Source organism: Vipera berus (assembly GCF_964194415.1).
Source record: "Vipera berus genome assembly, chromosome: Z".
NCBI lineage: Eukaryota > Metazoa > Chordata > Lepidosauria > Squamata > Viperidae > Vipera > Vipera berus.
In genome coordinates this window covers 3,020,495-3,045,057 of record NC_138205.1, presented here as the reverse complement: position 1 = coordinate 3,045,057, position 24,563 = coordinate 3,020,495, and the positions used below count along the sequence as shown (strand labels likewise).

Below are 24,563 nucleotides of genomic sequence, written 5' to 3'. Positions count from 1 at the left end.
TCCATATTTTCTCTATTCTATTCAATTCCTTTCCATATTTTCTCTATTCTATTCAATTCCATTCCATATTTTCTCTATTCTATTCAATTCCATTCCATATTTTCGCTATTCTATTCTATTCCATTCCATATTTTCGCTATTCTATTCTATTCCTTTCCATATTTTCGCTATTCTATTCTATTCCATTCCATATTTTCTCTATTCTATTCAATTCCATTCCATATTTTCTCTATTCTATTCAATTCCATTCCATATTTTCTCTATTCTATTCAATTCCATTCCATATTTTCGCTATTCTATTCTATTCCATTCCATATTTTCTCTATTCTATTCTATTCCATTCCATATTTTCTCTATTCTATTCAATTCCATTCCATATTTTCTCTATTCTATTCAATTCCATTCCATATTTTCTCTATTCTATTCAATTCCATTCCATATTTTCGCTATTCTATTCAATTCCATTCCATATTTTCTCTATTCTATTCAATTCCTTTCCATATTTTCTCTATTCTATTCTATTCCTTTCCATATTTTCGCTATTCTATTCTATTCCTTTCCATATTTTCGCTATTCTATTCTATTCCATTCCATATTTTCTCTATTCTATTCTATTCCATTCCATATTTTCTCTATTCTATTCAATTCCATTCCATATTTTCTCTATTCTATTCAATTCCTTTCCATATTTTCTCTATTCTATTCAATTCCTTTCCATATTTTCTCTATTCTATTCAATTCCATTCCATATTTTCTCTATTCTATTCTATTCCATTCCATATTTTCTCTATTCTATTCTATTCCTTTCCATATTTTCTCTATTCTATTCTATTCCTTTCCATATTTTCGCTATTCTATTCTATTCCATTCCATATTTTCTCTATTCTATTCAATTCCATTCCATATTTTCTCTATTCTATTCTATTCCATTCCATATTTTCTCTATTCTATTCAATTCCATTCCATATTTTCTCTATTCTATTCAATTCCTTTCCATATTTTCTCTATTCTATTCTATTCCATTCCATATTTTCTCTATTCTATTCAATTCCATTCCATATTTTCTCTATTCTATTCAATTCCATTCCATATTTTCTCTATTCTATTCAATTCCATTCCATATTTTCGCTATTCTATTCTATTCCATTCCATATTTTCTCTATTCTATTCTATTCCATTCCATATTTTCTCTATTCTATTCAATTCCTTTCCATATTTTCTCTATTCTATTCAATTCCATTCCATATTTTCTCTATTCTATTCAATTCCATTCCATATTTTCTCTATTCTATTCAATTCCATTCCATATTTTCTCTATTCTATTCAATTCCTTTCCATATTTTCTCTATTCTATTCAATTCCATTCCATATTTTCTCTATTCTATTCAATTCCATTCCATATTTTCTCTATTCTATTCAATTCCATTCCATATTTTCTCTATTCTATTCAATTCCTTTCCATATTTTCTCTATTCTATTCAATTCCATTCCATATTTTCTCTATTCTATTCAATTCCATTCCATATTTTCGCTATTCTATTCTATTCCATTCCATATTTTCGCTATTCTATTCTATTCCTTTCCATATTTTCGCTATTCTATTCTATTCCATTCCATATTTTCTCTATTCTATTCAATTCCATTCCATATTTTCTCTATTCTATTCTATTCCATTCCATATTTTCTCTATTCTATTCAATTCCATTCCATATTTTCTCTATTCTATTCAATTCCTTTCCATATTTTCTCTATTCTATTCTATTCCATTCCATATTTTCTCTATTCTATTCTATTCCATTCCATATTTTCTCTATTCTATTCAATTCCATTCCATATTTTCTCTATTCTATTCAATTCCATTCCATATTTTCGCTATTCTATTCAATTCCATTCCATATTTTCTCTATTCTATTCAATTCCTTTCCATATTTTCTCTATTCTATTCTATTCCTTTCCATATTTTCGCTATTCTATTCTATTCCTTTCCATATTTTCGCTATTCTATTCTATTCCATTCCATATTTTCTCTATTCTATTCTATTCCATTCCATATTTTCTCTATTCTATTCAATTCCTTTCCATATTTTCTCTATTCTATTCAATTCCATTCCATATTTTCTCTATTCTATTCAATTCCATTCCATATTTTCTCTATTCTATTCAATTCCATTCCATATTTTCTCTATTCTATTCAATTCCTTTCCATATTTTCTCTATTCTATTCAATTCCATTCCATATTTTCTCTATTCTATTCAATTCCATTCCATATTTTCTCTATTCTATTCAATTCCTTTCCATATTTTCTCTATTCTATTCAATTCCTTTCCATATTTTCTCTATTCTATTCAATTCCATTCCATATTTTCTCTATTCTATTCAATTCCATTCCATATTTTCGCTATTCTATTCTATTCCATTCCATATTTTCGCTATTCTATTCTATTCCTTTCCATATTTTCGCTATTCTATTCTATTCCATTCCATATTTTCTCTATTCTATTCAATTCCATTCCATATTTTCTCTATTCTATTCTATTCCTTTCCATATTTTCGCTATTCTATTCTATTCCATTCCATATTTTCTCTATTCTATTCAATTCCATTCCATATTTTCTCTATTCTATTCTATTCCATTCCATATTTTCTCTATTCTATTCAATTCCATTCCATATTTTCTCTATTCTATTCAATTCCTTTCCATATTTTCTCTATTCTATTCTATTCCATTCCATATTTTCTCTATTCTATTCAATTCCATTCCATATTTTCTCTATTCTATTCAATTCCATTCCATATTTTCTCTATTCTATTCAATTCCATTCCATATTTTCGCTATTCTATTCTATTCCATTCCATATTTTCTCTATTCTATTCTATTCCATTCCATATTTTCTCTATTCTATTCAATTCCATTCCATATTTTCTCTATTCTATTCAATTCCATTCCATATTTTCTCTATTCTATTCAATTCCATTCCATATTTTCGCTATTCTATTCAATTCCATTCCATATTTTCTCTATTCTATTCAATTCCTTTCCATATTTTCTCTATTCTATTCTATTCCTTTCCATATTTTCGCTATTCTATTCTATTCCTTTCCATATTTTCGCTATTCTATTCTATTCCATTCCATATTTTCTCTATTCTATTCTATTCCATTCCATATTTTCTCTATTCTATTCAATTCCATTCCATATTTTCTCTATTCTATTCAATTCCTTTCCATATTTTCTCTATTCTATTCAATTCCATTCCATATTTTCTCTATTCTATTCAATTCCTTTCCATATTTTCGCTATTCTATTCTATTCCATTCCATATTTTCTCTATTCTATTCTATTCCTCTTCCAGCTGTCAGAACCGAAGAAGCTTCCTGGATGAGAAGGGAAACGTCTTCAAGGAAAAACAAAGAGACTCCAGTTGCCATTCCAGAAAAGTGTCTGTCCGGTCTCTTCTTAAAAAAACTTTAAAGAATTCCGGCGATCCACTTGCTGAAAGGAGATTTCAAAAGAGCAGAATTGATGGATCAGTTAATTAATTTTGCATGGATCCCCCTGCCCCCCCCCCAAAAAAAAGGCTTTAAGAAAAAAAACGGGCGCTGCGTTGATTGGTCCATGCAAGGAAGTGATCCTTACAGGACAGCCTCTCCGCCAGTTGTAAAGTTATTCATTATTTAGTTATCAAATTTATCGCGGTCTCAGTAAGCAGAATTGATGGATCAGTTAATTAATTTTGCATGGGTGGAAAAAAAAGGCTTTAAGGAAAAAAAAACGAGCTGCATTGATTGGTCCATGCCAGGAAGTGATCCTTACAGGACAGGCAAAGGGTTGATTTTCCGCCAGTTGTAAGGTTATTGATTATTTAGTTATCAAATTTGTGCGCCGTCCAGCTCACGGTCTCAGTAAGCAGTTTACAAATTTAAAAATAATAATAAATCCCCACCAAATCCACAGCGTTGCAGCTGATCCAACCAGGTTCATTCGGTTGGTAGATTAAAAAGTGGTGGGGGTTTTTTTTGGGGGGGGGGGGGTAAGGAGAGGAAGCCTTGCTTCCCTGAAGGGATTTTAATTTTTTCTCTGACGCGAGAAGAAAACGGGTCCTGAATTTGGGGGAGGGGGGCATTAAAAAAAAATGTACGTGTGAGTCAGCCTTCCTGCGCTGGCAGCATTTGCGCGCTCTTCTCTTGCGGACTCCCGATCTGCACGTTTGAACGTTGAGAAAAAATCTTTTCAATCCTTCCAGCGGCCCTGGCTAAATAAAGGGCTGCCGGGGGTCCAGGCCGATATCGTGGCTTGGCTTTCCTCGGTCTGCCCTCCTCCGGCGGCCAGGGGTCCCTGCTGCTCTCTGAGCTGGTTGGTTTTCTTGCAGACGTTCCACGGCCCAACCTCACTTCTAGCACACAGATGAAGTAACCCAGTTGGGGGATGAAACGTCTGCCAGAAAAGAAGCCAAGCTCTGGGACCCCACCAGGGACCCCCCACAATCCTCCTCCCTCTTCTAGCACTGATGATGTTCCCTAGTTGGGTCACGAAACGTCTGCAAGAAAACCAGTCAAGCTCAGAGACCACTAAGGACCCCACAGTCGTTGTCCTCCTCCTCCTCTTCTTCTTGTTCTTCTTCTTGTTGTTTTCTACTTCCTCCTCCTCCTCTTCCTCTTCCTCTTCCCCCCTCCTCTCCTCCTTCCTCTCTCCATTCTGCAAACCCACCCACCCCCTTCTAGCATTGATGATGTTCCCTAGTTGGGTCACGAAACGTCTGCAAGAAAACAACCCAGCTGAGAGAGCACCAAGGACCCCACAGTCCTTCTCCTCCTTCTTCTTCTCCTCTTCTTCTCCTTCTCCTCCTTCTCCTCCTCTTCTTCTTCTCCTTCTTCTTCTCCTCCTCTTCTTCTTCTCCTCTTCTTCTTCTCCTCCTCCTCTTCTTCTTCTTCTTCTTCTCCTCTTCCTCTTCTTCTTCTTCTCCTCCTCTTCTTCTTCTTCTTCTTCTTCTTCTCCTCTTCCTCTTCTTCTTCTTCTCCTCCTCCTTCTTCCCCCCTCCTCTCCTCCTTCCTCTCTCCATTCTGCAAACCCACCCACCCCCTTCTAGCATTGATGATGTTCCCTAGTTGGGTCACGAAACGTCTGCAAGAAAACAACCCAGCTGAGAGAGCACCAAGGACCCCACAGTCCTTCTCCTCCTTCTTCTTCTCCTCCTCTTCTTCTCCTTCTCCTCCTTCTCCTCCTCTTCTTCTTCTCCTTCTTCTTCTCCTCCTCTTCTTCTTCTTCTCCTCCTCTTCTTCTTCTCCTCTTCTTCTTCTCCTCTTCTTCTTCTCCTCTTCTTCTTCTCCTCCTCCTCTTCTTCTTCTTCTTCTTCTCCTCTTCCTCTTCTTCTTCTCCTCCTCTTCTTCTTCTTCTCCTCTTCCTCTTCTTCTCCTCCTTCTTCTTCCCCCCTCCTCTCCTCCTTCCTCTCTCCATTCTGCAAACCCACCCACCCCCTTCTAGCATTGATGATGTTCCCTAGTTGGGTCACAAAAGGTCTGCAAGAAAACAACCCAGCTTAGAGAGCACCAAGGACCCCACAGTCCTCCTTCTCCCTCTTCTCTCCTCCCTCCATTCTGCAAGCTCCCCCCCCCCCCACTGATGACATTCCCTAGTTGGGTCAGGAGAGCACCAGGCACAGACACACACACACACACACCAACAGACAGACACACACACACACACACTTCACCCCTGAGGTACAAATCTTTCCCTCTATTGATCCTCCAGACGTGTCGGATCGCACGTCCCATTCTCCGGCCACAGGCTGTAGCAGCTGGGAACGATGGAGCTTCTCCTCCGACACATCTGGAAGTCAATTGGCCGGGAGAAACTGCCTTAAAAGTGCCCGGTGACTCCCCGTTTGTGTTGGGCAAGTTGCTCAGAGCCGGGAGAAACGGACCGGCTGGGTCTCCAGGCTGCCCCTCTGTGGAGGGTGAGCTTGACCTGACTGATGCCCGCCTGCCTTTTCCTCCCTGTTAGGAGGGGCTGCTGAGCGACGAGGCGATAGGAGACCTCCGGGAAACGACCTTCACCCTGGAGGACCCCACCCAGGTGACCTGCGGGGACACCTTCTTTGCGCCTCCCGTCACACCAGCAACGGTACAAAGAGGCTGTCGGGGTGGGGTAAATGAATTGGGGAGGGGGCTCTGAGCTTTCACGGGGGGGGGGCGAGGGGGCTGTGGCTTGGGGGGAAGCAAAGAGAGGCCGTTGTTTAGCAAGCCAATTGGGGATCTTTTATTTTTATTTTTTTAAAAAAAGGCAGTCCTTGCCTTACGATGTTTCGTTTAGTGACCGAAGTTACAACGGCATTGGAAAAAAGGGACTCGGGACCGTTGTTTACACTTCAAACAACCGACGCAACGTCCCCGGGGGTCACACGGTCAAAACCCAGAGGCTTGGCAACTGGCGTGTACTTACGACGGTTGCAGGGGGGGGGGGAATCGTGCGATTGGCGACCTTCTCACAAGCGAAAGTCTATGGGGGAATCCGGACTCGCTTAACAGCCTTGCGACTAGCTTAAACAGCTGGAGTGATTCGCTTAACGGCGTTGGCACAAGGAAGCTGGCAAAAATGGGCCCTTAGCGTCCGTCTGGCTTAGCGGTGGGAAACTGGGGCTCGACGGGGGTCGTAAGCCGTGAGGACTCCCTGTAGGAAGGAGGGGGGGGGCGGGAGGAACGTTGACGTGCGAGCGGAATGGGATGCATCGATGGGTGCCGGTAAGCTGAGCAGCCAATCCTCGACTTAAGACGCAGGTTTTGAGCTGCCCGGGAAGACGGTGGTTGAAGAGTGTCACGGGCGATTTTACAAGCTTCTTTTTTCATCACAGTGTGGTAAAAGCGAGTGGCTGTAGTCGTTGAGCGAATCGGTTGGTCCTTAAGTGAATCCGTTGATCTGCAATTCTCCCTTGACTTGCGTCAGCTCACGTTGTCTTTTTCTTTCTCGCTCCCTCCTTTTCTCCCTTTGACCTCTCCCTCCCTCTCCTCCCCATTCCCCTCCCTCCTTCCTTTCCTTCACTTTCCCCCTCTCCTTCCCTCTCCCCATCCCTTCCCTCCCTCCGTCTTCCCCTCCCTCTCCTTTCTTCCCTCCCTCCCCTTTTACTTCCCTCTCCCCCCTCCCTTTCACTCCTTCCTTCCCCTCCTTCCCTTTCTTCCCTCCCTCCCTTTCACTCTCCTTCCCTCCTTTACTTCCCTCTCCCTTTCTCTCTCCTTCCTTCCCTTCCCCTCCCTCCCTTTCCTTCCCTCTTCCCCCTCTACCTCTTTCTTCCCTCTCCCCCTCCCTTCTTCCCCCCTTTCCCTCTCCTCCCCCTCCCTCCCTTTCCTTCCCTCTTCCCCTCCCTCTCCTTTCTTCCTTCCCTCCCTTCCTCTCCCTTTACTTCCCTCTCCCCCCCTCCCACCAGGCCCAGGAAGACACCCTAAAGCCCGAATCTTTGGCAGCCCCCCAGAACGGCGCCCCGTCCTCCTTCCCGCCCCCGGGACCCTCGGAGGGCGCCATAGCCCCGCTGCCCACTCTGAAGAGGCATCGGAAGCGGCTTCTGAGCAACACCAGTCGGCTCTTCTCCGGCTGCACCCCGATCAAAGAGGGGCTGGCGGAGGGGAACGAGAAGTGAGCAGCCCGGCCACCCCCCTTCCCACTTTTAACGTGTAAATATTCCCTTTTCAGGTGTATAGATTAATAAATAAAGGCTTGCAACCCAGAAGGGGCGGCTTCTTTGACTGGCTTCCACCAGCTCCAGGCAAAGTTAAGGCTTTTGGAGGGGGGAGGGCTTCCTCGAAGCAGACAAGAGAATCGAGACAGAAAGACACACACACACACACACACACACACACACACACACACACACACAAACACACGAACGAAGTGGCTCTGCAAAAGCAAGGAATCAAAACTCAAAACAGCCTCTCCCAATGGAGAACCCCGCTAACTGCTCTCCGGGCCGGCGATTGTCTCAGGGTCCCCATTGATCGAGTGTGTGTGTGTGGGGGGGGGTGTCCACACTGACCTGGCTGGGCTCTTGGGTGGTCCCTTAAGGCAACTCTTAAGACTTGTGGACTTCATGTCCCAGAATTCCCCAGCCAGCCATACCTGTTTTTTTTTGTTTGTTTCTCCTATTCCCTTAAAGCGGGCGAGATTGGAGAGGAAGGGATTATAAGAGTAAGCAGGGGCCACAATGAGTATACTGGCTGGGGAATTCTGGGAGTTGAAGTCCACAAGTCATCAAAGGGCCAGGTTGGAAGACCCCTGCATAAGTGACATCTTGGCCCAGAGCCAGGCTGTGGAAGTTGTGTGTGTGTGTGTTTGTGCACAAAGCTGCATTTGTGAAAGCAGTGTGCACGCATGGAAAACCATCCCCATCCCGCCACCTCCTCCGGGGATCCACCCAGCTGGAAAAGTTGGAGACCGCTGCTCTCTAGGGCACAGCCAAATGCCATTGGGTGGGTGGATTATTTTGGGGGGGGGGCGGCGGCTTTGCACTGGCCCCACTGAGGGTCTAACCAAGATTGCACAACACACACACACACACACAGAGAAGCAAATCCTTCCAGCCTTAAGCCCACACACACACACACAAAAAAACACCAAATCAGTCCCAGCTCTTCTGGGGGGGGGAGGAAAAAAACCCAAACATCTCCGTTGCATTATTCCTCGGGGGGGGGGGGAAATGTTTAATTTAGAACAGAGCTCTCAAAGAAATAGAAATTGTGCTGTTCGCAGCAGTGACCTACAAAAGAACGGGGAAAGGGGGGGGGGACACATGTTTTGCAGCCAGGCCTAAGTTGACAATCCTTGCAAGCAACAGTAAGGCCTTGTCCTCTTCGGGGGGGGGGGGGGGGGATGCAACGCCAAATGTTCTGTCCTTTTCAGAAAACAAAGCACCAAACGAGGGGGGGGACACGACTTCCTCTCCTTTGTCAGTCTGGTCTCAGCCAGAAATGATGGATGACTTAACACACAAACGCACAGGAGATAGTGGAGGGGGCTTTCCGCCACATGGGGGGGGGGGACTTCAAACGACAAAAAACGAAACGCGATTTTGCCTGAACCCAGCAGCTCTGTAGTCAAATTTCCTCCCCTTCCAAGCAAGATGGAAGACAGATAAATGCAGTTTTATCTTCCTGGCTAAAACCACAGCACAGCACTGTCTTTTTTACAAGGGGGATGGGGGGGGGCTTCAGTTCCTCCTCCTTGGAGAGCCCCCACCCCACCCCACAACACACACACACACACACCTCTCCTGCCTGCAAACACCTGAGGGTCCCTGGAGCGTAATTTTTGAGGGAAAGGACGGCCAAAGGACCCAACAACGCCAAGGTGGACCTTTTTAAATTTGGGGTGTGTCCCAGGTTGAAAGTGCATCTCTGTTGGCCAGGCCTGGTTTGGCACAAGATTTTGAAAGGACAAAAAAGGGCTGAGTATGGGGGCGAAAGCTGGTCCCCCCCACGGGAGCTCATAAGGCGTCGTAATCCTCCTCTTCCTCGTGCTTGCGCTTCAAGACGTTGGGCGTCTCGCCCACGGCGCTCTGGGAGGAGACCATGTTGGTGGTGATGAGGATGTTCTTGGAGCCGATCAGCGAAGGGTTGATCAGGACGTTCTGGACGGTGGGGGTGGTGGGGGCGACTGGGGAGAGAGAGAGAGGGAAAGCGAGGATCAAGCACACGCACACAAAACACGAGATGGAGGTTTTCTATATATATAGTTGACTGTGCCTTCAGTCCTTCCCAGGTCGGTAAAACGAGGACCCAGATTGTTGGGGGCAAGAGGCTGATTCTGTAAACCACTTAGAGGGCTGCAAGGCATTGTGAAGTGGTATATAAGTCTATTGCTACTGCCCTTCCTTCCTTCCTTCCTTCCTTCCTTCCTTCCTTCCTTCCTTCGTAAAATGAGGACCCAGATTGTTGGAAGCAAGAGGCTGATTCTGTAATCCACTTAGAGAGGGCTGAAAGGCATTGTGAAGTGGTATATAAGTCTATTGCTACTGGTATATAAGTGGTATATAAGTGGTACATAAGTCTATTGCTACTGCCCTTCCTTCCTTCCTCCCTCCCTCCCTTCCTTCCCAGGTCGGTAAAATGAGGACCCAGATTGTTGGAAGCAAGAGACTGATTCTCTAAACCACTTAGGGCTGCAAGGCATTGTGAAGTGGTATATAAGTCTATTGCTACCTTCCTTCCTTCCTTCCTTCCTAAAATGAGGACCCAGATTGTTGGAAGCAAGAGGCTGATTCTGTAAACCACTTAGAGAGGGCTGCAAGGCATTGTGAAGTGGTATATATGTCTATTGCTACTTTCCTTCCTTCCTTCCTTCCTTCCTTCCTTCCTTCCTTCCTTCCTTCCTTCCTTCCTTCCCAGGTCGGTAAAATGAGGACCCAGATTGTTGGAGGCAAGAGGCTGATTCTGTAAACCACTTAGAGAGGGCTGCAAGGCATTGTGAAGTGGTATATAAGTCTATTGCTACTGCCGTTCCTTCCTCCCTTATCGTTCGTTCGTTTCCTTCCTGCCTTTCCTTCCCAGGTCGGTAAAACGAGGACCCAGATCCTCGACTTCTGCTCACCGAGTGGCTTATAACCCGGATTCGACGGCTGGGCCCTTTCCACATTCACTTGTTCCAAATTTGGGCCCTTGGCAAGACGGATGGATTTAAACAGCCATTTGCACTGTCGAGGGGACCACATGACCTCATTTTACGATGGTTTTGCTGTAAACTAGCACCAATTTCCCGTTTTCGGCAAAACCACGCCCAGAGCAAACCACTGGCTCCCTTAATGACCACAGCAACCGCTTTACAACCGCCAAGTTTGCTTAAGATCGACCGCAAAAAAAAAAAAAGGTAATATTGGATGGGGTGTGCGAACCAATTTATTTTACAACCATGAGGACTAGAAGACCTCCACGCTCCCTTCCAACTCTATTCCGATTGATCGATGACATGTAACCCTAATGGGAGGCCGTGCTGCAGTTGTGTGTTGAGGACCACCTGTACACTCTTAAGTAACACACCCCACGTGGACCATGGCAGACAGAGCTAAACCGCTTTTTCTGGGATTGTACAAGATACGAAAACTGCTTTTCTCAACCTTGACGGCTTGAAGAAGGCTGGACAGCCGTGATGGCTGGGGAATTCTGGGCGTTGAAGTCCAGCCCTCTTCAAGCTGACGGGATGAGAGCCTGGATTTAAAAGACAGCTTTTATGTTTTGGTTCGGTCTGAGCAGAGCTGATGTGAACTCCTTTCTTTTTTTCGTAGAGTAGATCCAGGATTACGAGGTTCCTGTGCTTCTCCCAGAATGTCTCCACCCATTTTCTTTCCCGGATAAAGTAATGCAAACAAACAAAAAAAAAAATCTCCATCCCTCTTATAATGGGCTCCAGGTTGATTCAGATCAAAATTACTATTAAAGGACTCCATAAGAAAATGGAAACGCCCTAGGACTAAGCAAAAAATAATAATAATAACAACACGTTGTTCAATAAGCACAAATGAATTGTAAGGATAGAAAAACTAATAAAATACGTGAAAAGAAAAGGAAGAGAACAAAAGAAAAAAAAGAAGAGAAGAGAAGAGAAGAGAAGAGAAGAGAAGAGAAGAGAAGAGAAGAGAAGAAAAAAATTGAAATAAAATAAAATCATAAAATAAAAATAAAAATAAAATAATAAAATAAAATAAAACAAAATAATATAAAATAAAATATTTTTTTAAATAAAATAAAATATAAAATTAAAATAAAATAATAAAATAAAAATAAAATAAAATAAAATCATAAAATAAAATAAAATAAAATAAAAAATAAATAAATAAAACAAAATAATATAAAATAAAATAAAATAAAAAATAAAATAATAAAAGTAAAATAAATAAAATAAATAAAATAAAAAATAAATAAAAATAAAATAAAATAATATAAAATAATAAAATAAAATAAAATAAAAATAAAATAATATAAAATAGTAAATAAAATAAATAAAATAAAATAAAAATAAATAAATAAAATAAATAAAACAAAATAATATAAAATAATAAAATAAAAATAAAATAAAAAATAAAATAAAAAATAAAAAAGTAAAATAAATAAAATAAATAAATAAAATAAAATAAAAAATACCCTTAAGGTGTTTCCTATGTTATCTCTCGAGGAGAACCAAAGGAAGGCAGAAGTGAGAGAACCATTTCAAGCTCAGGACAGGGTCACGGGGGGGGGGGTTGTCCACCCCACCGCCTTCTCCCTTCTTCTCCCAGCCCCCCTCCTCAAAATAACACTCAAACCCCCTCCTCACCTGATTTTACAGATGTTTGAGAGGTGGGGATCTGGACGGTAAACCTCTGTCCGGTTAGCGAGACGGGAGCCCCGACCTTGGCCGAAACGGACACCGCCTGTGCCGAAGAGGGTCCTGCAAATGGGGAAAAAAACAACCATACGAGGGGGGGGGGCAGGTCAGACCGGAACGGCAGCAAAGGAGAGCCAAGAAGACACCCACCCACCCACCCCACCGCTGGCAAACACAGGACTCCAGGCTCCATAAGGCTGAGAAAAATCCAGCCTCCCCAGCCAAGCCCCTCCCCACCAACCCAATCAGCTTGCTTGCTCACCTGCTGGTTTTATCTATTTAGTAAACTTCGGTGGGTTAATTGTATATATTCTTTATTAGGTCGATTTACTTTTTTTTTTCAATTTCAATTTCAATTTCAACCTGCCTCCAGAAGCGCTGAATTGCTCCAACGCTGGAAGTTTTTAAGAAGAGACTGGATAGCCATTTGTCTGAAATGGGCCTACCATACCATACCAATCAATCAATCAATCAGAATAGAGCTGAAAGGGACCTTGGAGGTCTTCTAGTCCAACCCCCCCCCCCCCCCGCTCGAGTAGGACACCCTGTATCATACCAATCAATCAATCAGAATAGAGCTGGAAGGGACCTTAGAGGTCCTCTAGTCCAACCCCCCGCTCGAGTAGGACACCCTGTATCATACCAATCAATCAATCAGAATAGAGCTGGAAGGGACCTTAGAGGTCCTCTAGTCCAACCCCCCGCTCGAGTAGGACACCCTGTATCATACCAATCAATCAATCAGAATAGAGCTGGAAGGGACCTTGGAGGGCTTCTAGTCCAGCCCCCCGCTCGAGCAGGAGAGTAAACCAGACGAAGAGAAGAACAGGCGGAAGCTGGACGCTCGACAGGCACAAGAGGCAAGCAAGACACCACAAGAGTTTTCTGCTCTTCCTTCTTCCAAAGTGGGTTGTTGGTTTTTTTTCTTGTCTGTGTGTATATTTGTTTTGTAAAACTCCTGGTGGTCTCCCATCCCGGGATTAAAAGATCCAAGCCGGCTAGATCAGCCAAGCTTGGCAAGGTGTTGCTGCCACCTGCTGAAGCACCATGGAATAGCCACATATAAAAAGACGGGCTCTGAGGAAGGGAAAAGGAGTGGAGAAAAGGAACACCCGGAAAGCCAGGAGCAGACGGCCCCCCCTTCTCCCCCCCTCAAAAAAATGGAGGGGCGACTTACCTAAGGTGGGTGTGCTAGGTCGGCTGCTGACGGCGCCAACACTCAGCCGGGGCACGGTGATCCTCCCAGCAGACGACGAGACCTGGGGGGGAAAATCAGAACCAAGAATTGGTCAAAATTGCAAAATATCGAATTACAACAGTTCAGACTCTTGGGCAAAATGACTCATAGTTATGACAATCGCAGCATCCCGATGTGTGTGTGTGTGTGTGTGTGTGTGTGTGTGTGTGTGTGTGTGTGTGTGACGTGATCGATCCCCCTTTAACTTCACAACTTCAGGGATTCACTTAACAAGGGAGGTGGCGGGGAAGGTCGCAAAATGGGGCAAAATTCACTGAACGTCTCGCTTGGCGACAAAAAAAAAGTTGGGCTCCATTGTGGTCGTAAGACGAGGACCAGCTTATTTAAAAGGAAGGCAAGGCATAAATATTGAGGCTTGTTTTTGCAGGAGGATGGAAAGCTGAGGATGGGCTGACCCCTTTGTTTCCCCTGTTTTGGTGTTTCTTCCTCAATTGTGCTCAACTGCGGTCGTAAGTCAAGGACTACCTACCATGTTTCCCCGAAAATAAGACCGGGTCTTCTTTTTTTTTTGCCTCCAAAAGAGGCAACAGGTCCTATTTTCAGGGTAGGCCTTAGCTCACCTCCGGCAGTGACAGCTCCACCCAACCGGTCCACTTTTTCTGGAACCAAAGTTCTGCAGCTGTATTCAGGTCTGCGTCTTGCAGTCAGGCCTTTCCAGAAGGCCTAAGCAGCCGAGTACCGAGCTAGGGATTGAACCGATAGCTCAGTTTTTGACAGCAGAGGCCTTCCGAAAAGCCGCGTGACTGAGAAATGCAGGCCTGGCTGCAGAAGAGGCCTCAGAAGTGGGCCAGCGAGGAGAGGTCTGGCCGCATCTCCACACCCCTGCTCCCGCCCTAGCTTGAATTTTGGGTGTGCACCTCACCCCAAAACTAGGGCTTATTTTTGGGGTAGGGCTTATATTAGGCCCACCCCCCAAAAATCAAGCTAGGGCTTGTTGTTGGTATAGGCCTTACTTTTGGGGAAACTGTATATTTTGAGAAGCTTCGACCACAAAAGAAGGAAAAGCAGAGAGAGGCTGTGCAGCATAAGGCCGGGCTAGCCTGTCCTCCTGGCCAGAGGCCTCATTCTGCACCCCTATTTTCTATGGGTTCACCCTGCGAATCCGGGATGAAGAATATAGAGCACAAAAGGCAAACCGGCAGGTTATATTATTGTTGTTGTTGTTAGAATTAGAATGAGAATTATTAGAATAACAAAACAAAACAACAAAACAACAACAATAATAAAGTTGGAAGGGACCTTGGAGGTCATCTAGTCCAACCCCCTGCTCAGACAGGAAACCCGCCTAGACCATTTCAGACAAATGGCTGTCCAGGCTCTTCTTAAAAACTTCCAGTGTTGGAGCATTCACCACTTAATTAATGGTTAATCCCAACAGTAATTAAGATCTCCCCACTCGACATTCACACATCCCTTCCGAGCTCAAGGGACTTCGGGTCAGGATCTGAAGAAAACGCTAACGCAGCTTTCCTTAAGCAGGGCCCCGCCAGACTCATGTCCATTTTCCCAGTCTGGAGGATGATGGGAATTGAAGTCCATCCGACGTGGAGCCCGCCAGGCTGGGAAAATTCCCTCTCAAGAATACGAATTGTGTAAAAAGCTTCTCTGGGAAGTTGGTTTAAATCTGTGTCGTCGTTTTCTTTTTCAAGCGCGGCCACTTTTTAAGATGCGCGGACTTCAACTCCCAGAATTCCCCCAGCCAGAATGCTGGCCTAAATGATTAAACCAAGAAGCTATAAACAGGGGGACGGGCCATGATTCTAAACGCTAGCTTTTTAAGGACATTTTCCACCCCACAGAAGGAAACGCCGTTCATGAGGTAAATCTGGATTTCTGCCAGCCACACAAAAAGGGTCCATTTTAGTAAATGCCCTTACCTTTTTCTGCAAAGACTTCAGCCTATAATTTGGAGCCGTCAGGCAGTATCGGTCTGGAGGCAATCTTGGTCCCGAGTAGGGTTTAATCAAAGGCAACGGGGTTTGGTTTTTCTGCCTTGCAATGTCCAGCAAAAACTGTGGGACACAGAGACAGAGAACAATAAGGTTGGAAGGGACCTGGGAGGTCATCTAGTCCAACCCCCTGCTCAGACAGGAAACCCCGGCCTAGACCATTTCAGACAAATGGCTGTCCAGTCTCTTCTTAAAGGCCTCCAGCTTTGGAGCAACCACAGCTTCTGCAGGCAAGCCCTTCCATTGATTGATTGTCGTCACTGTCAGAAAATGATCAATAAGTTGCTTCTCTTCTTGATGAGTTTCTATCCGTTGCTTCTTGTCCTGCCTTCAGGTACTCTGGAGGATAGCTTGACTCCCTCTTCTTTGGGGCAGCCCCTGAGATACTGGAAGACTGCTATCATGTCACCCCTTACCCTTCTCTTCATTAAACTGGACCTACCCAATTCCAGCAACCATTCCCTATGTATAATAATAATAATAATAATAATAATAATAATAATAATAATAATAATAATAATAATAATAATAATAATAATATAAAGTTGGAAGGGACCTTGGAGGTCATCTAGTCCAACCCCCTGCTCAGGCAGGAAACCCTATACCATTTCAGGCAAATGGCTGTCCAGTCTCTTCTTAAAAACCTCCAGTGTTGGAGCATTCACCACCTCTGGAGGCAGGTTGTTCCACTGGTTAATTGTTCTAACTGTCAGGAAGTTTCTCCTTAGTTCCAGGTTGCTTCTCTCCTTGACTAGTTTCCATCCGTTGCTTCTTGTCCTGCTTTCAGGTGCTTTGGAGAATAGCTTGACTCCCTCTTCTTTGGGGCAGCCCCTGAGATACTGGAACACTATCATGTCACCCCTCACCCTTCTCTTCATTAAACTACACATCCCCAATTCCAGCAACCGTTCCCGATATGTTTTAGCCTCCAGCCCCCTAATCATCTTGGTTGCTCTTCTCTGCACTTTCTAGAGTCTCAACGTCTTTTTTTATATCGTGGTGACCAAAACTGGATGCAGTATTCCAGGTGTGGCCTTACCAAGGCATTGTAAAGTGGTATTAACACTTCACGTGATCTTGACTCTATCCCTCTGTTGATGGAGTCTAGGACTGCGTTGGCCTTTTTGGCTGATGCCGCCACACACGGCTGGCTCATATTTAATTTGTGATCTACTAGCTACTACTAGGACTTTTCACTGAAAATTAGGATCCAATTCCCAACGTTCCCTTTGGAAGCAGTACGTCCCTTTCCTATCCAATTACAGCCTGGGATCTGGGATCCATCCCAAGCTAGCTTGTCTGCTTCTGCCTAGTTCAGGGGTCTTCAAACTTGGCCCTTTGATGACTTGTGGACTTCAACTCCCAGAATTCCTCAGTCAGGCACTCTGGCCAAAGAATTCTGGGAGTTGAAGTCCACAAGTCATCAAAGGGCCAAGTTTGAAGACCCCTGCTTGTGAACTTCAACTCCCAGAATTCCTCAGCCAGGCACGCTGGCTGAGGAATTCTGGGAGTTGAAGTCCAGAAGTCATCAAAGGGCCAAGTTTGAAGACCCCTGGCCTAGTTGCTTCTCCACAGCCAGTCTACCACTAAAAAAGTATTTACGCGTAGTCCTCAATTTAACACCAGCCGCTTAACTGACCGTTCAAGATTACAACAGGTTCCCCCAAAAGGTACTTATGACCCGGTTCCAAAGTTCTGAGGGTTGACGGGGCCTCGTGGTCACATAACCACATTTTGGGTGATCAGTGACTCTGGCTCACATTTATGGCGTTTCCAGTGTCCCACAGCCACACAATTGTGACTTATGGCATTTTTCTTTCCAAAAAGAAACAAACAACAAAGGTTACTTCCAGTTTTTGGCAAAAATGCCCTACAGGAAACAAGGGTGTTGCTTAACAACTATCAATTCGCTTAAAGACCGCCGCCAAAAAAAAAAAAGGATCCTAAAGATCAGGTTGGTGGTCCACTTTATGACAATCCCGACTTATGACTGCATGGGGCAGGCTCTATTCTGGTCATAAACTGAGGACTGCCTGTAGGGTGCCGGGTTCATGGGGCCAAGGTCCTTCTGAGGCTTTCTCGGAAGCTCTGCTTGCAGTTCCCTCCTTCCCAAAATCCCAAAGATGCTTTTTTTTCAGGAGGCAACTGGACTTTCGTTGTTTTTCTCTGAAGAGGTTCCGCTTCTCATCCCAGAAGCTTCCTCAGGTTCTGACTTGGATGGTGGGGAATGGAAGGATTTATACTCCTTGCAGACAGCTGGTCATTTTCATTCTTTTAGAGGACTGTTGAGGCCACTTGGAGGTGTTTTTTTTTCCTGTCCTCAGGGTCACCTGAGTGGTACAAACAGGTGTGGAGCCTTCTTGGAACTACTGAATGGGCTGTGTTGTCCTCTTCTGTCCAAAATGTGGACTTTGTTGACAGAGAGGACCGCTGGTTTGAAAGAGGGGTCAAAGAGGCTGTCTAGGTCAAAACTGAACAGTTCTCCCTCAACAGAGGGGGAAGGACACGGCACCATCCATCTCCAGTCTACAACATGGTCCTTTCAGCAGTTCAAAGAAGGCTCCACACCCGTTTGCACCACTCAGGTGATCCTGAGGTCACAGATAAACCTCCAAGTGGCCTCAACGGCTCTCCAAAAGAAGGCAAATGACCAGCTGTCTGCAAGGAGTATAAATCCTTCCGTTCCCCACCATCCAGTCAGAGCTGAAGACGTTTCTTGGCTGAGAAGCAAAACGTCTTCAAAGAAAAACGAGAAATTCCAGTTGCCTCGTGAAAAAAGGCACCTTTGCCATAACTATGACCTGGATGACTGAGAATCTCCATAGACACGCCTTCCCCAAAACAGTAATTCCATGTCCCCAGCCTAAGGCAAGAGTGGAATGAAAAAGATTTCAAAAGCATACGTCTCTGGGCGGTGGAGAAGTGAAGGACTGGTCTGTCCGGCACTGGATGGCCAACCTCACGTCATCCGCATCGACGCTTGACTTTTTGGCATGGCTGGAATAAATTTTCGCGTCTTCCAGGATTGTCGTCACGTATCCTTTTTCCGGGAAACAAAAAAAAGCAGATGAAAAAGGGAGACGGCAGAGATTCGCCACTATCACAAACAGTTAAAAAGGTAAAGGTAAAGGTTCCCCCGCACATGTGTGCTAGTCGTTTCCGACTCTAGGGGCCGGTGCTCATCTCCGTTTCAAAGCCGAAGAGCCAGCGCTTGTCCGAGGACATCTCCGTGGTCATGTGGCCGGCATGACTACACGCCAAAGGCGCACGGAACGCTGTTACCTTCCCACCGTAGTGGTCCCTATTTTTCTACTTGCATTTTTACGTGCTTTCGAACTGCTAGGTTGGCAGAAGCTGGGACGAGTAACAGGCGCTCACTCTGTTACGTGGCACTCGGGATTCGACCCGCCAAACTGCCGACCTTCTGATCGACAAGCTCAGCGTCCTAACCCACTGAGCCACCACGTCCCATACAAACAGTTAAGGATTCCCATAAATCGAGTCACTATAATTTCAGTGGCATTTGTAGGGCTGCTCTAGGAAAGAAAGAAAGAAAGAAAGAAAGAAAGAAAGAAAGAAAGAAAGAAAGAAAGAAAGAAAGAAAGAAAGAAAGAAAGAAAGAAAGAAAGAAAGAAAGAAAGAAAGAAAGAAAGAAAGAAAGAAGAAAGAAAGAATAAGAGAGGGAGGAAGGGAGGAAGGTTAGGAAGAAAGAAAGAAAGAAAGAAAGAAAGAAAGAAAGAAAGAAAGAAAGAAAGAAAGAAAGAAAGAAAGAAAGAAAGAAAGAAAGAAAGAAAAAGAGAGGGAGGAAGGGAGGAAGAAAGAAAGAAAGAAAGAAAGAAAGAAAGAAAGAAAGAAAGAAAGAAAGAAAGAAAGAAAGAAAGAAAGAGAAAGGAAAGGAGGGAGGGAGGGAAAAGAAAGAGAAAGAAAAAGAAAGAAAGAAAGAAAGAAAGAAAGAAAGAAAGAAAGAAAGAAAGAAAGAAAGAAAGAAAGAAAAAGAAAGAAAGAGAGGGAGGGAGGGAGGGAGGGAGGGAAAGAAAGAAAGGGAGGGAGGGAAGGAGGGAAAGAAAGAAAGAAAGAAAGAAAGAAGAAAGAAAGAAAGAAAGAAAGAAAGAAAGAAAGAAAGAAGGAGGAGGGAGGGAGGGAGGGAGGGAGGGAGGGAGGGAAAGAAAGAAAGAAAGAAAGAAAGAAAGAAAGAGAAAGAAAGAATGAAAGAAAGAAAGAAAGAAAGAAAGAGGGAGGGAGGGAAAGAAAGAAAGAAAGAAAGAAAGAAAGAAAGAAAGAAAGAAAGAAAGAAAGAAAGAAAGAAAGAGGGAAGGAGGGAAAGAAAGAAAGAAAGAAAGAAAGAAAGAAAGAAAGAAAGAAAGAAAGAAAGAAAGAGAGAGGGAAGGAGGGAAAGAAAGAAAGAAAGAAAAAGAAAGAAAGAAAGAAAGAAAGAAAGAGGGAGGGAAAGAAAGAAAGAAAGAAAGAAAGAAAGAAAGAGGGAGGGAAAGAAAGAAACAAAGAAAGAAAGAAAGAAAGAAAGAGAGAGAGAGAGAAAGAAAGAAAGAAAGAAAGAAAGAAAGAAAGAAAGAAAGAAAGAAAGAAAGAAAGAAAGAAAGAAAGAAAGAAAGAAGGAAGGAAGGAAGGAAGGAAGGAAGGAAGGAAGGAAGGAAGGAAGGAAGGAAGGAAGGAAGGAAAGGAAAGGAAAAAATGAACAAAAGCAGTGTAAACGGAACAGAAGTAAAATAACAGAATAAAATAAACAATGCCAAAGGAACACAAGGAGGATACAGTCCTCGGCAGCCATTTGTTTAGTGACTGTTCAATGTTACAACGGCACTGAGAAACAGATCAGGCCCCTTCTGGAAAACTCATCGTGTCCCACAAGGAAAGGTTTTCGCAGAGGCCGCTTCTCTAGAAAGGCTATAATAGCATTGAAATGTTGGTCTCCCCGGCACTCCTACCGCCTCTTTTTATTTTGTGGTAGAAAGTCCGGGCACCCTGGTTTATTTGGGATTATTTAGGGCATCTAAGCTCAAGCTGCTCAAGGAGACAGACTCCGCTCCGATGTTTTTGAAAGGGAATCCGTTATTGTGGGTTCTGCCTCCACGGGAAAGAGTGACCAACCAGGGCGGTGTACGAACACGCAGAGGCGACCCCGGGGTCACTTACTGTATGCGAATTCCAACATCTGATTTATAACCCGCGGTTCATACTCGGAAATTCCCGTATCTTTTAGGATCTGGGCCATCACCTGCGCAACAGAACGAAGTAGTCAGGCACTGCACAGCAACAACGGCGACGCAAACAGACTTTTGACCAGTTCCTTTTCCTAACGTTTCTTGGCCTCTGAAAAGGTAAAGGTTCCCCCGCACATGCGTGCTAGTCGTTTCCGACTCTAGGGGCCGGTGCTCATCTCCGTTTCAAAGCCGAAGAGCCAGCGCTTGTCCGAGGACGTCTCCGTGGTCATGTGGCCGGCATGACTACACGCCAAAGGCGCACGGAACGCTGTTACCTTCCCACCGGAGTGGTCCCTATTTTTCTACTTGCATTTTTACGTGCTTTCGAACTGCTAGGTTGGCAGAAGCTGGGACGCATAACAGGCGCTCGCTCTGTTACGCGGCACTCGGGATTCAACCCGCCAAACTGCCGACCTTCTGATCAAAAAGCTCAGCGTCCTAACCCACTGAGCCACACCGCGTCCCTTCTGAAGACTAAACCGAGTTCGAAAGCTTCTCTCTCGATTTTCTTCTCTACTCCTTTCTTCTTCCTGCCGCCAAATACTTTAGATCTCTGACCCTCCTTTTCCATTTGTCCAGTTTTGGTACATTGCTCGTGGCTGGAGTGCTTGAAAGAAGCCGGCTCTGCTTGAGCCACCTTGGACAATCGGTCAGGAAAAGGGAGAGGGCAGATCTTCCAAGGGGCACCTGGTCTGAATCAGGCCCCCGAGGGCTTGAAAGCTTAAAAGGTGTTTCTTTAAAGCCCATCCTCGGACTGGCAACCATCCTGTGCACCTGAAACCTGCCTCCCTCGGGTTGCAAGTCAGAGGGTGCAAAGGGGTGAGCAGCAGCCCCTTAGGAAGAGGGAGGAGAGGACAACCCAGCAGCCAGTGGAGGGAGGGAGGGAAGACGGAAGGATGTAGAAGGAAAGAAGGAAGAGAATAGAAGGAAAGGAGGGAGGGAGGGAGGGAGGAAAGTAAGGGAAGAAAGAAGGAGGTAGAAGAAAATAAGGGAGATGGATGGGAGGGAGAGAAAGAATGTAAAGGATGAAAGGAAGGAAGGAATGGGAAGGAAGGAAGGAAGGAAGGAAGGAAGGAAGGAAGGAAGGAAGGAAGGAAGGAAGGAAGGAAGGGAGGTAAAGGGTGGGAGGAAGAAGGAAGGAAGGAAAAGGAAGGAAGCAAGCAAGCAAGCAAAGAGGAAGGAAGGAAGGAATGTGAAGGAAGCAAAGGAGAAGGAAGGAGAAGGAAGGAAGGAAGCAAGCAAAGAGGAAGGAAGGAAGGAATGTAAAGGAAGGAAGGAAGGAAGGAATGTGAAGGAAGGAAGAAAGCAAAGAAGGAAGAAGGAAGGAAGGAAGCAAGCAAGCAAAGAGCAAGGAAGGAAGGAATGTGAAGGAAGCAAAGAAGAAGGGAGAAGGAAGGAAGGAAGGAGGAAGGGAGGTAAAGAGAGTGAGGGAGGGAAGGAAGGAATGGGAAGGAAGGAAGGAAGCAAAGAAGAAGGAAGGAAGAAAGAAGGTAGGAAGGGATAGAGGAAGGGAGTTAGGAAGGAATCAAGCAAAGAGGAAGGAAGGAAGGAATGTGAAGGAAGGAAGGAAGCAAAGAAGAAGGAAGGAGAAGGAAGCAAGCAAGCTAAGAGGAAGGAAGCAAGGAATGTAAAGGAAGGAAGGAAGGAAGGAATGTGAAGGAAGGAAGCAAGCAAAGAAGGAAGAAGGAAGGAAGGAAGGAAGCAAAGAGCAAGGAAGGAAGGAATGTGAAGGAAGGAAGGAAGCAAAGAAGAAGGAAGGAAGGAGAAGGAAGGAAGGAGGAAGGGAGGTAAAGAGAGAGAGGGAGGGAAGGAAGGAAGGTAAAGGAAGGAAGGAAGGAAGGAATGTGAAGGAAGGGATAGAGGAAGGGAGTTAGGAAGGAAGGAAGCAAAGAGCAAGGAAGGAAGGAATGTGAAGGAAGGAAGGAAGCAAAGAAGAAGGAAGGAAGGAGAAGGAAGGAAGGAAGGGAGGAGAAGGAAGGGAGGTAAAGAGAGGGAGGGAGGGAAGGAAGGAAGGAATGTGAAGGAAGGAAGCAAAGAAGAAGGAAGGGAGGAGAAGGAAGGGAGGTAAAGAGAGGGAGGGAAGGAAGGAAGGAAGGAATGTGAAGGAAGGAAGGAAGCAAAGAAGGAAGGAAGGAAGGAGGAAGGGAGGTAAAGAGAGGGAGGTAAAGAAAGGAAGGAAGGAAGGTAAAGGAAGGAAGGGAGGGAGGAAGGAGGCAGAGTAAATCAGGAAACGAACTGGACTTCCTCTCTCCTTTTCCCACCGCCGAGACCGCCTTCCCAAGCAGGGGGAGACGCAGCAGAGAGACCCCCGCGAACCACCCACCCCTGAGCGGACTACAAAGCCCATCGCCAGCGCCGAGGAGGCAGAGGCGGAGAGGGGCGGCGCTGCTTTCCCCCCCCCGGCTCCCCCCGGCTTCTCCCCGGCCCCACCTGGGCGTCCTTCGGGGCGCTCTTGGGCGACGCCATTTTCCCCGCTTCCATGGCGGCTGCGGGCTGCCTCCGCCGAGGAGGGGGAGGACGGAGCATGCGCGGCCGCGCCCACACCGGAAGCGCCGGGGCGCGTGCGCAGTCGCGGAACTGAAGCCGGCTTTCCTTCCCTTTTTATGCCTCCCTGCTTGGAGCGGAGCCTGGGAAGCTAGCTCTTTCCCTGCTTTCCTGCCACGCGTCTCCCGTCAGGGGCACCGGCCGCTCCGGCTGACACGATGGGAGTTGTAGTCCGACGTTGCCGCTCCTTCAACCCTGCGGGGACAAACTGAGTAGCCGACGAATCAAAATGCAAAAAAAAAAACATGTTGCATTGGCCGGGAATCGAACCCGGGCCTCCCGCGTGGCAGGCGAGAATTCTACCACTGAACCACCAATGCGCCGTTGAGAGAAGTTATTGCGACACTTCCTATAGACTTTCTTGCTGCCTGCTTGAAAGCCAACTGCAAGTTAGTCCTCAACTTATGACTGCAATTGTGCCCGGAAAACCAAATAAAAACAATAATAGTAGCAGCGGCAACAACAGTAGTAATAATGTTGGAAGGGACCTTAGAGGTCATCTAGTCCAACCCCTTGCTCAGGCAGGAGACCCTATACCCTATATCACCTGGTCCTTGCAATTACAACTCTCACAGCATTCCCCACCCCCACCCCACCCCCACGGTCACCAAATCAAAATTCAGGTTTGTGGCAACCAGTATTTACAACACGTGATCGCCATTTGCAACCTTCCCACTTTCTGACAAGCAATGGGTGAAGCTTAATGACCCCATGATGCACATAAGATCAGCAGCAGTTAGCTTAAGCACCATGACAACAAAGAAAATATCGCAAAATCAGCCATTTTCTCACCTAACAGCTGCCTTGCTTTAGCAGTGGAAATTCTGGTGCCAATTGTACTTGACCATTAATTGTCTGAGCAGGGGGTTGGACTAGATGACCTCCAAGGTCCCTTCCAACATCATCATCATCACCATTATATTATTATTATTATTATTATTATTATTATTATTATTATTATTATTATTATTATTATTATTATTATTATTAATAATAATAATAATAATAATAATAATAATAATAATAATAATAATATTATTATTAACCTGTCCTGTGATGTGCCTGCAAATAATGCAGTCATCCTGAAATGTAACTCTTTATTAGTGCTTATTAAATTGACATGCAAGGATTTCGTGTATCAATTGCTCAGCCAGACTGAAAATGAAATCAAGGGGCAGAAATTTCGAACGCTGTAAATTTTTTTTTTTGGGGGGGGGGCGGCGTATGGCTCATTTTTGCAAGAAATCAATCA

The 24,563-nt window shown here is 45.0% G+C and overlaps 3 protein-coding genes across 3 annotated transcripts in view; 1 reads left to right on the top strand and 2 right to left on the bottom strand.

Moving 5' to 3' along the window:
• LOC308677720 (chromosome-associated kinesin KIF4-like) overlaps positions 1-7,753 on the top strand; it is a 48,611-nt gene extending 40,858 nt beyond the window's left edge. Inside the window, exons 29-30 of the mRNA XM_081344365.1 lie at positions 6,003-6,122; positions 7,420-7,753. Of these exons, the coding sequence (XP_081200491.1) occupies positions 6,003-6,122; positions 7,420-7,629 (330 nt within the window). The 3' untranslated portion in view covers positions 7,630-7,753. The remainder of the gene's footprint in view (positions 1-6,002; positions 6,123-7,419) is intronic.
• LOC308677139 (uncharacterized protein) lies at positions 3,586-5,828 on the bottom strand (the record flags this gene model as incomplete). The annotated part of the gene is made up of 3 exons (XM_081343303.1): positions 3,586-5,004; positions 5,162-5,518; positions 5,767-5,828. 3 exons carry the CDS (start codon positions 5,826-5,828, stop codon positions 4,233-4,235), a joined length of 1,191 nt encoding a protein of 396 aa, XP_081199429.1. The 3' UTR covers positions 3,586-4,232.
• A 915-nt stretch (positions 7,754-8,668) lies between the features above and the next one.
• Positions 8,669-23,248, bottom strand: LOC308676895 (transcription initiation factor TFIID subunit 9-like; the record flags this gene model as incomplete). Its single annotated transcript, XM_081342955.1, has 7 exons — positions 8,669-9,638; positions 12,291-12,404; positions 13,519-13,600; positions 15,477-15,611; positions 18,452-18,588; positions 20,700-20,781; positions 23,198-23,248. 7 exons carry the CDS (start codon positions 23,246-23,248, stop codon positions 9,469-9,471), a joined length of 771 nt encoding a protein of 256 aa, XP_081199081.1. The 3' UTR covers positions 8,669-9,468.
• Between the last annotated feature and the right edge of the window lie 1,315 nt (positions 23,249-24,563).